Source organism: Mandrillus leucophaeus, unplaced genomic scaffold (genome assembly GCF_000951045.1).
Source record: "Mandrillus leucophaeus isolate KB7577 unplaced genomic scaffold, Mleu.le_1.0 Scaffold842, whole genome shotgun sequence".
NCBI lineage: Eukaryota > Metazoa > Chordata > Mammalia > Primates > Cercopithecidae > Mandrillus > Mandrillus leucophaeus.
Window position 1 is genome coordinate 1,132,720 of NW_012109164.1, and position 14,437 is coordinate 1,147,156.

The following is a 14,437-nucleotide window of genomic DNA, read 5'->3' on the forward strand; positions in this document are numbered from 1 at the left end:
GCTATGGCTCTGGAGCTGCTGGTGAAGACAGTGGCACTTTTCTTTATAACTCATATTCTGCTTAAGAGCAGGAAACTGAGCAAAGAGCATTGTTATCTAGTCTTCACAGTTTGATTCTCCTAGAAATAAACCTCTGCATTATAAGAAATTCAGGACAAAGGTGAATGAGGTCTCAGTATTCCCAGAATACCATGCCTTAGGTAGAAGGTCCATGAAACAAGTAAAGGTTGGGAAAAAAGGAACTCTTTACCTCTTCAGCACATTTGTTTGGAATGTAGCTTCTACCACAGATAACTTGGAGGCCATATGAGAATTGCTGGTATTCTTTTCCTCACAGAAAGATACTATTGCCCTTAACTAGAAGCTGGGGGAGAGGAACCTGTATGTTCTTGGCTACATGTTTCTGGAGTGGAGTTTTCATTACACTGGCCTGATAGTGAAAGGAAAGAAATAAGATGTGATTAACATGCTACAGATTCTGTGATGGTTAATACTGAGTGCCAACCTGATTGTACTGAAGGATGCAAAGTATTGTTCCTGTGTGTGTCTGAGGGTGTTGCCAAAGGAGATTAACATTTGAGTCTGTGGACAGGGAGTCAGTCCCAGCCTCAGTCTGGGTAGGTACCATCTAATCAGTTGCCAGTGTGGCTAGGATAAGAGCAGGCAGAGGAGCATGGAAGGACTAGACTGGCTGAGTCTTCTGTCCTCCGTCTTTCTCCTGTGCTCGATGCTTCCTGCCCTTGAACATCAGACTCCCAGTTCTTCAGCTTTTGGACTTTTGGTTTGCCAGGCGCTCTCAGGCTTTCAGCCACAGACTGAAGGCTGCACTGTCAGCTTCCCTATTTTTGAGGTTTTGGGACTTGGACTGGCTTCCTTGCTCCTCAGCTTGCAGATGACCTATTGTGGGACTTCACCTTGTAATTGTTTGAGTCAATACTCCTTAATAAACTCCCTTTCATATTTACATCTATATTTACATCTATCCTATTAGTTCTGTCCCTCTAGAGAACACTGACTAATACAGATTCTTTCTGTTTTTAAGAAAGTTTTAATAGATTGTCTGAAATGAGTGTTTCTTCATTTTCTGTATATCCTTAGGACTATGTACAGAGGCTTCAGATGATTGGTTTTTGTTTGTTTGTAGAGGTGGAGTCTCACCATGTTGCCCAGGCTGGCTTCAAACTCCTGGCTTCAAGCAGTTCTTCTGCCTCAGCCTCCCAAAGTGCTAGGAATATAGGCATGAGCCTGACTGATTGTTTAAAAATTTTTTTTTACTAGCATCATCGAGGAAATGCCTACAGAGCTCCTCACATTGTCATTCAAAGGCAGAACTGCTATTTCTTTCTTAAATGTTTGATACTATTTAGAGGTGAAACCGTTTAGACATTGTATATATATTTGTCAAAAAGATTTTAATTATATATTTAATTTTTAAATAGATACTGGAATTACTCAGCTTCTGGTAAGTTGTGCTTTATCTAGGATTGTGTATGTTTTATCTGAATTTTCCATTTTATTACTTTATAATTCACTCTGGATCTTTTAATACCTATGATCTGTAGTGATGTGTTTATTTTTCGTATCTGTTCATTGGTTATCTGTTTAATCTCTTTTGCTCTAATTTTCTGATTTTTTCTTCCCTAGCAGTGTTGTTCTTATGTAATAGTCCAGAAGCAAGCAGTCCAAGAGTGCTATCCTTAACATGGCTTCAGTATTTGTTTTGGTACCCATCATCTGTTATCCAATAGGAAAGAAAAAAAACAGTGTCCAAGAGAGTGCTTGCCCAACTATTTGCGCTTAGGGATCAGAAGTGGCACCCATCATTTCTTCTCATTTAGTCACTTCAACATATCTAGCTGCAAAGGGGTCTTGGAAATGTAGTTTTACCTGCATAGTCATATGTCTTCCTAAAACTCTATTACTATGGAATAAAGAAAAATGTGACATTGTGAGATAACTAGCACTTTGATTTATTTTTTGATTTTTTTTTAATTTATTTTGTCTCTATGGTCCCCAAATATGTTTAAACTTTCTTTATCCATTACCTAGAACATAGTCACATCCAAGGAGGATCAAAGATAAAAAAAAAAAATACTATCTCTACAGACAGACTTCTTTATCAGGACTGACTTCTCATGGTCTCACATATATTTCCCTCCTACACACCAAATATAGAATGGTGGGATAGAAATAGGATAACTGAAAAAAAAGATTCAGAACAAGGAACAAGTAAAGACAAGATGGTAATTATACTTATAACCATTATTATGTAATGGGACAAGAATTTCCAAGGCTCAAAACTTTTTTAGTTAAATCATGTGCTGAGGTCCGATTGTTTGTGACCCACAAATTCATGTTAAACTCTAATTACCAATGTAGTAATATCATTGTATAGTTTCTGAGATTAGGTCTTTTAGGGTTTTGTTTTGTTTTGTTTTGTTTCAGATAGGGTCTCACTTTGTCACCCAGGCTACAGTTCAATGGTGTGATCTTGGCTCACTGCAGCCTTGATCTCCTGGGCTCAAGTGATTCTCCCACCTCAGTCTCCTAAGTATCTGGTATTACAGGTGTGAGCCAACATGCCTGGCTAATTTTTTTGATTTTGCATAAAGACAGGAGTTTGCCATGTTGCCGTAGCTGATCTCAAACTCCTGAGCTCAAGTGATCCACTATTCTCAGCCTACGAAATACTGGGATTACAGGTGGGTGCCACCGTGCGCATCTGCGAAGCTAGGTCTTAGAAGGCAATATAGCTTTTGCTTGGGTCTTTGTCTTAGAACATGCATTATGGGAGTTTTGGGTGAGTGTATAAGAAGTCCTATTCTGAAGCCACCATGCTAGAGAGAACAAAGTAGAGAGAATACAGAGATAGTTAAAGAGACACTTTAGGAATTTCATCTATACCAGTTCCTAGCTGTTTGATTTTTTTCTGACTCAGGTAGGTGATCCTTCTGATGATTATAGTGTTCAGGCTTTGAGGTGCTCCAGCCACTGCTGAATACAGCAGAGATGGGTTGTCCCTACAAAGCTGTACTCAGACTGAAGACTAATGATTAAAATACATGTTTTAAGGCATTAAATTTTGAAGTGGTTTGTTACACAACAAAAGATAACTGGAACCATGCTATTCTTGGGAGCTGTACATCTTTTGTCACCTACTCCTTGTTTGCTTTTAGGAGCAAGCAACCATAATAGAAGCGATTTGATATTTTCTTAGATAAAACACTGTATTTGTAAAACATGGCTAAGCCTTCTCTTCCTCTTTCTAGACAAATGGACTCCAAATGGAACTTGAGAACTAATAAGAGTCAATAAAGATGTGGTAAAAGAAATAGACAACATGATTGTGGCACAATGGTGGAACAGGAGTTGTGATTTGACTCTAAAGTCATTTAAAATTAAAATGTAATTTTTTTTGAGACAAAGTCTAACTGTGCCACCCAGGCTGGAGTGCAGTGGTGCAATCACCACTCACTGTAGCCTCGACCTCTTGGGCCCAGGTAATTCTTCTTCCTCAGCCTCCTCAGTAGCTGGGACTACAGGCATGTAAGAAAGTTGGATTTCTTAGTCACTACATGGAAGTGAACAACAAGAAAAGCCACACAATTTACCTGTAGTTGTAATAAGTCCAAGATATAAAATTTCATATAAAGTTGTGCAACATATAGTACAGGAAAGAGAACAAAGATCAATATTCAGAGTATAAAGTGGGAGTACCAGCCATGTACCAGATTTTAGTATCGGTCAGGTGATGGCTTTAGGAGTCAAGAGGCACAATCAACACACAAAATGTTTATTTGCAAAAAGAAAGAAGAAAAGTCCCACTTGACATGGAAATTATGTTGTCTAAAGTCTTTGTGACTAGTTGAAAGTTCCAGACTGTATTCCTTTCACTGTCCTGGTGACCACATCCATTGCTGCCAAGAAAATTAAGTCTCTTTTTCTTTATTTTTGAGAACCAATAGGCATATTGGAGAAGAAACAAAAATTCTCCTACCCATGACTTTCCTTAGCAAATTACTTTAGAACTTGGTCCCTACAGGCAAAATTTAAACTAAAATATTCAGTACATAAGACACGGAGCTGTAGATGCATTCCCAGGAGAAATTGTCCTCTAAGATCTCCATGTCAGTATAATCCCCTTCAAGACATCAATCACCAGACCCTTAAATCTCGATCTGGCTTTATTCAAGCTCACTGTAGTGGGAACAACCTGCCGCCTGGGCAACCTTGTTTACTTGATTTGCTTTTATTTTAATGAGGTCTTCAAGGACCCCCTTACCAGGTCCCTGCTCTCGTAGTGACACTGCTGCCTTCCTTTAGTCAGAATGATCTCAGCTAATACTCTCTGATAACAAAAGTGATATTTTTAAATAGGTTGAGTGCTTTGCCAAATATTGAATGTCCTTTGTCTTATTTCATTCCCAAGCTACAAGACTACATATTACTAATTTAATTAAAAAGATATGAAAAATGAGACTAAGAGAAGTAAAGGCGCTCATTCATTTTTTTCAAATCTGAAACAGAAACCTAGAATTTAGACTTTTGAGATTAGGCATGGAATGCCAAGGAATCCACTTATGGACAGAATGGTATATTCAAAGGGATGAAATAAGATTCTTCTAGATCCAGAGCAAAGGGGAAGTCACAACTTGCTTCTCCTAGTAAGTCTCCCTCCAACCTCACCCCATAAGGATGCTAGTGGTTACGGTGCTGAAATCGGAGAAGGGAGATTGGTACACAGAGAATTGGGATTGCCTTCCCCCGGGAAGCCTTAAAAAGTGTTGGATTTGGTTGGGTGCGGTGGCTCACCCCTGTAATCCCAGCAGTTCAGGAGGCCAAGATCATGAGGTTAAGAGATCCAGACCATCCTGGCCAATATAGTGAAACCCTGTCTCTACTAAAGATACAAAAATTAGCTGGGCGCAGTGGTGCAGGCCTGTAGTCCCAGCTACTTGGGAGGCGGAAGCAGGAGAATCACTTGAACCAAGAAGGTGGAGGTTGCAGTGAGCTGAGATTGTGCCACTACACTCCAGCCTGGTGACAGAGCAAGATTCTGTCTAAAACAAAAACAAAAACAACACAAAACAAAACAAAAACAACAAGAAAAAATGTGTTGGATTTACTTAGCATACCTTAAGGTGAGGCAGAAGTCATCCAGTCATTTTTTTACAATTAAAAAAACAGTTGGTTTATATTACCAAATATGTGATATCTAAAGGGAATATATACGTAGTATCTATTAAGTCATGAAGCATAACAACACTCATGAAACAAATCAAAGAATAGAGCATTAACAATGATATTATAGAACAAGGCAGAGAAACAAAAAGAGCCAGCATTCACAAGAGGCTCTGTATTTGTGGAAAACTCTGTGGTAGCATTAAATATGGGACTCAAAATGATCATTCCTGAAAAGTTGGTACGTGAAAAAGTGACACATGCCACATATACCCCCCCCAGACACACACCCTTGCCAGTGTATGTGCAAAATTCTGGGACCATACATTCCCCACTTTTTCTACTCTAGATTAATTGTAAACTTTCTTCATGTTTAAGTGAATATTGGACAGGGTTTCTAGTCCAACATTAGTAGTAATGTAAAGTTCTGAGGTACTTTGAAAGATAAGTTCCAAGGTACTAGAAACAGGAAGTTGTTTCTAGTGCGTCACTTCTTTAGGATCAGGACTATTACATTTCACCTTTTTTTGACTTATATGTGGTATTATACATCAGTGGGTTGCAATAGTGTAAGTTGCTTCCCTTCGCCACTGGATTTTCAGATGTTTGATTTTGAAATTCTGTCACAAAACGTATTTCAGGTGTTGCTAATGTTTTCAAATGAAGCAATACTTTTGAAATTATGCAGTTAGCAGTGGAGCTAAGTCTTCAAACTAAGTCATTCTACTCCACCTCTAATACTGTTTCCATTAGCTCAGTAATACTGGTATACAATTTTTCAGCTAGGATTGGATTTTGTTTAATAGCAATGAAAATGCTAGTGATTTAAGTAAGATAGAAGATTATTTCTCTTTTACATAGAAGAAAGTCTGATCTGTCTGGTCTTTATCTTGGGTTTCTGGCATGGAGTATCTGAAACCCTTTGAATTTCCCAAATGATAAGAGTGTCTTTGTTATTCATGAGCCCTTTGGATCTATTTCACTTTGTGTTAATAAGATAATTGAAGATGAGGGCTGGTCACCAGAAAGACCACCCATGTGATTAGAAGGTTGGGGCCTTGAGCCAGACTGCCTCCAGTGAGAGAAGTGGAACTGGGAATTGAGCTTAATTGTGTGGCTGAAATATCATCAATTATGCCTATACCATAAAACCTCAATAAAAACTTAGGATGCCAAAGCTCAGTTGAGCACCCTGGTTGGTGAACACACTCATGTGCTGGAGTGTGCCATGAGAAGAAGCTCTATGTCTGGAACCGTCTCAGACCTCACACTTCGTATCTTTTCCTTTGGCTCGTCCTGATCTATATTCTTTATAATAAAACTGTAATTATAAGCACAGTACTTTCTTGAGTTCCATGAGTCATTCTAGCGAATTATTAAACTTTAGAGGGTGGTGGAAACCCCTGTATTTATAGCCAGTCAAAAGTGTGAGTGATCTGGGGTGACCTGAAGTGCCTCTGGCATCTGAAGTGAGGGCAGTCTTGTGGAGGATTGAGCCCTTAACTTGTGGTATCTGTACTAACTCCAGATTGGATCTGCACTAACTCCAGGATTGAAGTACACCGGTTGGTGACAGAATATATGGCATTTTCAAGAAAAAATTAAGGACTGAATTTCTTTTTAGGTCTCTGCCCTACAGCTTTAAGTGTGTTTTTCATCCTATGGTTCAAAATGGTTTCTATTGCTCCAGCTAATAGATCAACATTCCAAAATAAATTTTAAAATGAGTAACTTCTCCCTTTTGAAAATAATTTTTGAACCCAGAATTTAATAGGCTTTCTGAAGTCAGAGTGTTTGGAATTGGGTTGTCATTAAACTGTAAAAGTGTAAGAACACTTTTTAAGTTTACACCAGTAACTGTAAACTTTACAGAGATAAACTTTTGATTAGCTGACTTTCAGAACCACAGTCACTGCAATAAAGCTCTCATTTTTTGTCTGGATTTTAGAGTAGGAACTGTAACTGATGAGGTGTCCTTAGGAGATGTATTTTTCATTAATTGGGTTACTGCACATTAGTGATTCTGTGTCCAGATTCTCCATTCTGTTTAATTGTTCTATATACTTCTTGTGTCAATACACAATAATGTTTTTGCTTTATAGAAAGTTTTGATATATGGTTGTATATTTCTTTCAGCCTTCTTTATTTTTTCAAAGTTATCTTGAGTATTTTTTCTTTATATTTTCGTATAAATTTTAGAATCAATTTGTAAAATACATGTTAAGATTTGGATTGCACTGCATTGGTAGATTAATATTGGGAGAAAGGACTTTTTCTTTTTAAACTCACAATATTAGGTCCTTTGATCCATGAATATGGTATATCCTTCCATCTACCATAGCCTCTTTATTTTCTGTCAGTAACGTTTTGTAGCTTTTTTGTGCAGAAGTCTTGTACAACTACATTTTTGAGATTTATTTATATATATTCGGTCATTTTGATGCCAGTGTGAGGTGCTGTTTATTTATTTTATTTTCTATTTGTTGTTGGTATATAGAAATATAATTACATTAGTATATTGATCCTGTAACCACTGTCCTTGTTAAATTCACTTATTAATGTTAATATTTTGTCTTTAAATTATCTCAGAATGTAAACACTATGTTGACCTAAAAAAATAACTTGAAAAGTTTTCTTCTTTTTCTATTTTTTGCCAGGCCTTGGTAATTTTGGTATTATTTTTAAATGAAATGACTAGGTTTCATCATTGAAAATATATGTGCCTTGGGGTATCTTTTTATCTTAGAGAGAAGGTTTAAAAAATTTTTATACTTAGGCCGGGTACAGTGGCTGACGCCTGTAATCCCAGCACTTTGGGAGGCCAAGGCGGGTGGATCACGAGGTCAGGAGATCAAAACCATCCTGGCTAACACAGTGAAATCCGGTCTCTACTAAAAATACAAAAAAATTGGCCAGGTGTGGTGGCGGGCACCTGTAGTCCCAGTTACTCAGGAGGCTGAAGCAGGAGAATGGCGTGAACCCAGGAGGCAGAGCTTGCAGTGAGCCGAGATCGCACCACTGCACTCCAGCCTGGGAGACAGAGCAAGACTCCATCCCCCAAAAATAAATAAATAAATAAATAAATAAATAAATAAATAAATAAATCTATACTTAGATCTAAGTTTTCTATATAAATAGAAGACTGTTAAATTTTTTCTTGATTCTTGTGTTAGTTTTAGTACGTTTTCTTCTAGAAATTTGTAAATTTTATATACATTAAAAAATTGGTGGCTTTAAGTAATTCATAACAGTCTCAGATTAAATTTTTAATAATACCTTTTTCATTCCAGATATTGGTAATTTGTGCCTTTTCTATTTATTGATAAGTTTTATTAGGGATTCATAAACTTAATTAGTATTTTTTAAATATCAACTTTTGACTTTGGTTTTTAGAAGTTATATGATTTTTATTATTTCATTAGTATACAATTTAACTTTTATTCTTTTCTTCTATTACCTTTAGTTTAATTTTCTCTTCTTTTTTATCTTCTTGATCTGGATGCTGAAATAATTGATTTTCAGTCTTTATTTTTTTCTAGGAATTTCTCCCTAAGCATAACTTTAGATAATTTAATAAAGTTTTCATTTTGTACACTTATGAGTATTCAGTGAAAATATTTTTAACTTATTTTTAATTGGTTGACTAAATAATACATATTTATTGTGTACAACATAATTTTTTGAAATATATATACATTCTAGAATGGCTAAAGCTAGCTAATTAACATACGCATTACCTCAAAAAGTTATCATTTTGAGGGTGAGAACATTTAGACTCTATCCTTTTAACATTTTTCAAGAACACAGTATCTTGTTTTTAAATATATGGATCATGTTGTACAGTAGGTTTTATGAATCTATTCCTCCTTTCTAACAGAAATTTTGTATCCTTTGATACAAAGCATGGCCATGCACAGAGGCAAAATCACTCTGGAGTCTGAAGTGCTGATGACATGAATGCCTTGGTTGTAGATGCCCCACTGCTGCATTGATAACTCTGTGTAGGGCACAGATACTTGTGAAGCAGCTGAGAAGCTGGGGGCCAAAGTCCATGCATGTGCAGAGATATAGTGGCTCTAGGGTCCAGAGTGTAGGTTTGCTCAAAGCTACAGTGGCTCTGGACTCTGGGCCTCAGGCTGGTCAATATTGTAGTGAACTTAGTGCATGCACTGTGTATGCACACACAGCAACTGGGCCTCTAAGGTGTGGGGTGTGGCTAACCTATAACAGTAGTGGCTCCCGTGTTTGAGGCAGGTGCAAAGTTGGAAAGAATGGTGGCTTTGGCCATGGAGCAACAAAACAGTTGTCCCTTCTGGAAGCACTGGTGCAGCAGTGTTTCATTTTCTGGGGGCTCCATGGTGGGGATGGCTGTTGATTATCTTGGTAGTGAAAGATGGCAGTGTTCTCTGTACAGCAGGTTACTGGGAACAATGGTGGCACTCATAACATGGTTGATAATGCTGGAACCTGCTTTTCTTTGTTCCTAGACATCTCTAGACATCTCAGGTATATACAAATCTCCAACAGTCTTTTCTATGTGGTTATTCCTCTCCCACCTTTTTTGTTTCACTATGTTGCTACAGGTTTTTAAATGGTCCTTTGAGTCCTACTAGGGCTATTATCATTCATGGATAATTATTGGTTGATTTTTTGTGTGAGGGGAAGAGGATTATGTCTCCTATTCTGCCATCTTGTTTATGTGTCACTCTGTTTATTTTGTTTGTCAAGGTTTCTTTGGTGGAGGATGCTGAAACAGAAATTGACAAGGAAGAAGTCTAGTTATGAAGAAAACATTCTGGCTTCTTTTAGATTCTGTTAACTTTCTTGAAACTTGGGTCCTTTACCACATATATTTCATTTTGTTTGGAATTGATCTTTTCCATACTGGTTCTTTGTCATTTTTAAACTTGGCTGAAATCTTAATTTTCCAGAGAAAACATTCTGACCAAACAATATAAAGTAGATTTATTTTTTATCTCATTTTTATGTATAGTTATATGCTTATTCCATATGTACATATGTATTTATATATGTATATATGCATATTTATGCATGTTTCTTAGGGAGTTTATGTGCTTACTGTCTATCTTCTCCATTAGATTTAAACACCATGGGCACAAGAATGATGTTTATTTTGCATGGGTCTGTGTTCTTAAATCTCATCACTATGGCTAAAATCCACTTGCAATAAATAAACAGTTGATGAATTAATATTTCTTCTCAATGGTTCAAACATTTAAGGCGAATTAAAAGAAACACTAATCCCTCAAGTCCACATCCCTTATTTAATGATAAAATGTGTGTCTCTGTCTCTTAGTATTTATGTCAAATCACAGTCTTGAAGGACATGCTGTGGCTTAATTTGTGTATTACCCAAGAGAATAACTGAAAGTAACATAAATACACTCATGATCTCCCACAACAAGCAGAGCTGGATCCCCACAGATTCTTTAATCACCTGATTTCCAGGTATGTGAGATAAAGTGTTTTGTAGCCCTCATAGAGTATGTGTCCCCTGAGAGCTCCGTGACCATATAATTACCTTCTGGTTCCCACTTTTCAACTGATCAAGTACCTATATGATTCCATTTGGCTTCATATTAGAAGGAGCAGCCCCAGAACCAGAGTCACTTTGACCATTTATTTATTCATCTGATTGTCAATAGTCATCTAGTAGTAACTAGGACCTTCTCCAAAACTGATATATAGCGAAGAGCCTGCAACAATGTTTATAAAAAACCCCAGTAATAATTATGTTAACTGAGGTTGTGATTATCACCTCTTACTGAGTATAAGAAATTATAGGTTTCCTCTTCTTTTCTTACCATAGCAGCAGTTTTCAGGCTGGATGTTGTTGGGGCTATCTTTTATTATTTTCTTTTTTATAGATTCAGCTATTGATATACAAATGAGTTAAGAGTCTTATGTACAAAGAAGGAGCAGTAAATACAGGAGTAGAGCTCTTGTTAGCTGATTCCAAAGCCAATAGCATTTTTCTTTCAATTTCCCCCTGCCTCTAAAGAACTTTAAGCCTTTTGGCCAAACACTAAAGAGGAGTCTTCAAAAAGTTGTTTTCCTTTTTTAAAGAACTTAATTTCTGATGTGACATTCACTTATATATGAAAGTGCTGGACCCGAATTTTGTATTTCTCAGGGGGAAAGGTAAGTCTCTGGATCAAATCTATTGTCTGCACAAAGTTGCAGGGGCAGAGGTAGCTAGAAAAATGCATCAAGGTACCCATTTCTCCTTTGGTTTAATCAGAGATTTGACTCTAATATTTTGAATGTTTCTTTTATCTGTTTCACACATCCAGAGGCTATATATGTTGAATATTCCTCATCTAAAATATTTGGGAACAGATGTGTTTTGGATTTTGGATTTTTTTTAATTTTGGAGTATTCACATATTTATAATGAGATATATTGGGGATAAAACCCAAATTTAAACACAAAATTCATTTATGTTTTATATATACATTATATCCATAGCCTAAGTAATTTTATGTAATATTTTAAATAATTTTGGTGCATGAAACAAAGTTTGTGCTACATACTTACGTGTGGAATTTTCCATTTGTAGCATCATGTTGGTGCTCAAATAGTTTTGGATTTGGAAGCATTTTAGACTTTGGATTTTTGGATTAGGGATTCTCAACTCATATTTCTAAGCACTAATGAGTTTCTATTAGAATATGTATACTTATTATGTGACATAAAGAAAAAGCACAAGAAGGCCTCGAGTCCCTGCTTTACAAAGAATAAGATTACATTACTTTGAACAAGTTATTTAAACTATTTATTTCTCAATTTTCTTTTTCAGGAAATATGATAATATTAGTTCTCCTAATTCTAGAGTTGTTGAGATAATCAAATGGAATGTCAACATAAAATTTTACTGTAATCTGGAAGCCCATACTAATTTTTTTTTAAAAAAGAAAGACAGAAGGAATGGTGATTAATAAATGAGGAAGAAATCAGGCTTAGAAGCCAGTTATAAAATGCACTGAAATAGAGATGTGCAAAATTACATAAGGCACAACTAACTAGTGGAATGAGGAGACCTAATTTCATGTTCTAATTCTGCCACTAAAAACATCTGGTCATTGGACACAATTTATTAACTACATTATGTACTGACTGATGGTCTGCAGTGTAGATGCGATTAACATCTATCACACAGTTCTGAGCAAATGAGAAAACACTTCTCTCTCCTTGGGAATGGAGAATAAGAATATTCTGAACTTGAACATGATATTTAACAATTTAGATATCTATCTGGTCAGGGAATATATCTCGTGCATTAGTGTAAACTTGGCAATTAGCACGCAACATGGTGCTCTATTCGAAATTAGTGCTTGTAGAGAGAATGAGGAAATGAACACATACAGAAATTTATGTTGATTGGTCAATTGGTTGGTATTACTGAAGAGTCATGTTCCTTTTTAACTCTTTGAAGATTTTTTAAGGGTTGGAAGAGGTTATAAACATTTGTGGATGCAGTTATTATCATTTAACTGAGATCTAGAAATGTAGGTTATTTGCGTGAAGCCAAGAAAACTGGTAAGTATATTTGATTCCTAATTTCATGCTATTCCATTCTTCACATTGACTTACAATGATAGATTTAATTACTCCATCAGGCAGTCAGTTCGTCAATTAAATAAATTACTATCTTCTGTCCAGTTTAGGTTGAATGTAAAAGATTTAAAGGAATTTTTCTTTATGATAAAAAGTGAAGGCTTTAATTCAAAGTGATTTGGTTTATGTTTTGCCTGTTCCAATTAATTAGTCTTGTGATCTTGTATGAATCTTTCCTTTTCTGTACCTTAGTTCAGTAATCTATGAAATTAGGAGTTTGGGATGGATTATCTCCAAAATCATTTTATTAAGAATGCTCTATGAATTATTGTAATTTACAATTGCATTTTGTTGTCATGGGCATGTTTTAGATCCAGGACTGCTGGAAACAAGTAATTAAAATACTGGAATAAAGCACAAAATGGGCATAGTGACTGATCTCAGTAGTCCTCCCTCCATTTATCATTCTGATTCTGTCTTTTCATTTCTACAGGGCAGCTACATCATTCCCAATGGAGAACAACACAGAGGTGACTGAATTCATTCTTGTGGGATTAACTGATGACCTAGAACAGCAGATCCCACTCTTCATAGTCTTCCTTTTTGTCTACCTCATCACTCTGGTTGGGAACCTGGGGATGATTGAATTGATTATATTGGCCTCCTGTCTCCATACCCCCATGTACTTCTTCCTCAGTAACCTCTCCCTGGTGGACTTTGGTTATTCCTCAGCTGTCACTCCCAAGGTGATGGTGGGGTTCCTCACAGGAGACAAATTCATATTATACAATGCTTGTGTCACACAATTCTTCTTCTTTGTAGCCTTTATCACTGTAGAAAATTCCCTCCTGGCATCAATGGCCTATGACCGCTATGCAGCAGTGTGTAAACCCCTGCATTACACCACCACCATGACAACAAACGTATGTGCTTGCCTGGCCATAGGCTCCTATGTCTGTGGTTTCCTGAATGCACCCATTCATACTGGGAACACTTTCAGGCTTTCCTTCTGCAGATCCAATGTAGTTGAACACTTTTTCTGTGATGCTCTTCCTCTCTTGGCTGTCTCATGTTCAGACAACTACATCAGTGAGATGGTTATTTTTTTTGTGGTGGGATTCAATGACTTCTTTTCTATCCTGGTAATCTTAATCTCCTACTTACTTACATTTATCACCATCCTGAAGATGCGCTCATCTGAAGGACACCAGAAGGCCTTTTCCACCTGTGCTTCCCATCTTACTGCAGTTTCCATCTTTTGTGGGACAGGCATCTTTATGTACTTATGACCTAGCTCCAGCCATTTCATGGGCATGGACAAAATGGCATCTGTGTTCTATGCCATAGTCATTCCCATGTTGAATCCACTGGTCTACAGCCTGAGGAACAAAGAGGTTAAGAGTGCCTTTAAAAAGACTGTAGGGAAGGCAAAGGCCTCTATATGATTCATATTTTAACTATAAAGGATTCACAATAAGATAATTTCCTCCACCTCATATTAATCTTTGTCTACTAAGTCCAATTTTGGATTTCCTCATGGACAGTTTCTATTGACTGTTTTCTTAAACATATGAATTGGCCATACTTTCCTCATTCTTTAAGTGACACTTTTTTTGTTAAAATCTGGATATTTTAAATAATAAAAAAATAGCACATTCTAAAAAGCATCTCTCTCCTC

General features: G+C 36.6%; 1 protein-coding gene across 1 annotated transcript; it reads left to right on the forward strand.

Moving 5' to 3' along the window:
* Positions 1-13,271: 13,271 nt before the first annotated feature.
* On the forward strand, positions 13,272-14,216 carry LOC105530763 (olfactory receptor 5B12). The gene is given in 1 exon segment (XM_011968437.1): positions 13,272-14,216. A coding segment is annotated over 1 exon segment (945 nt).
* The last annotated feature ends 221 nt before the right edge of the window (positions 14,217-14,437 follow it).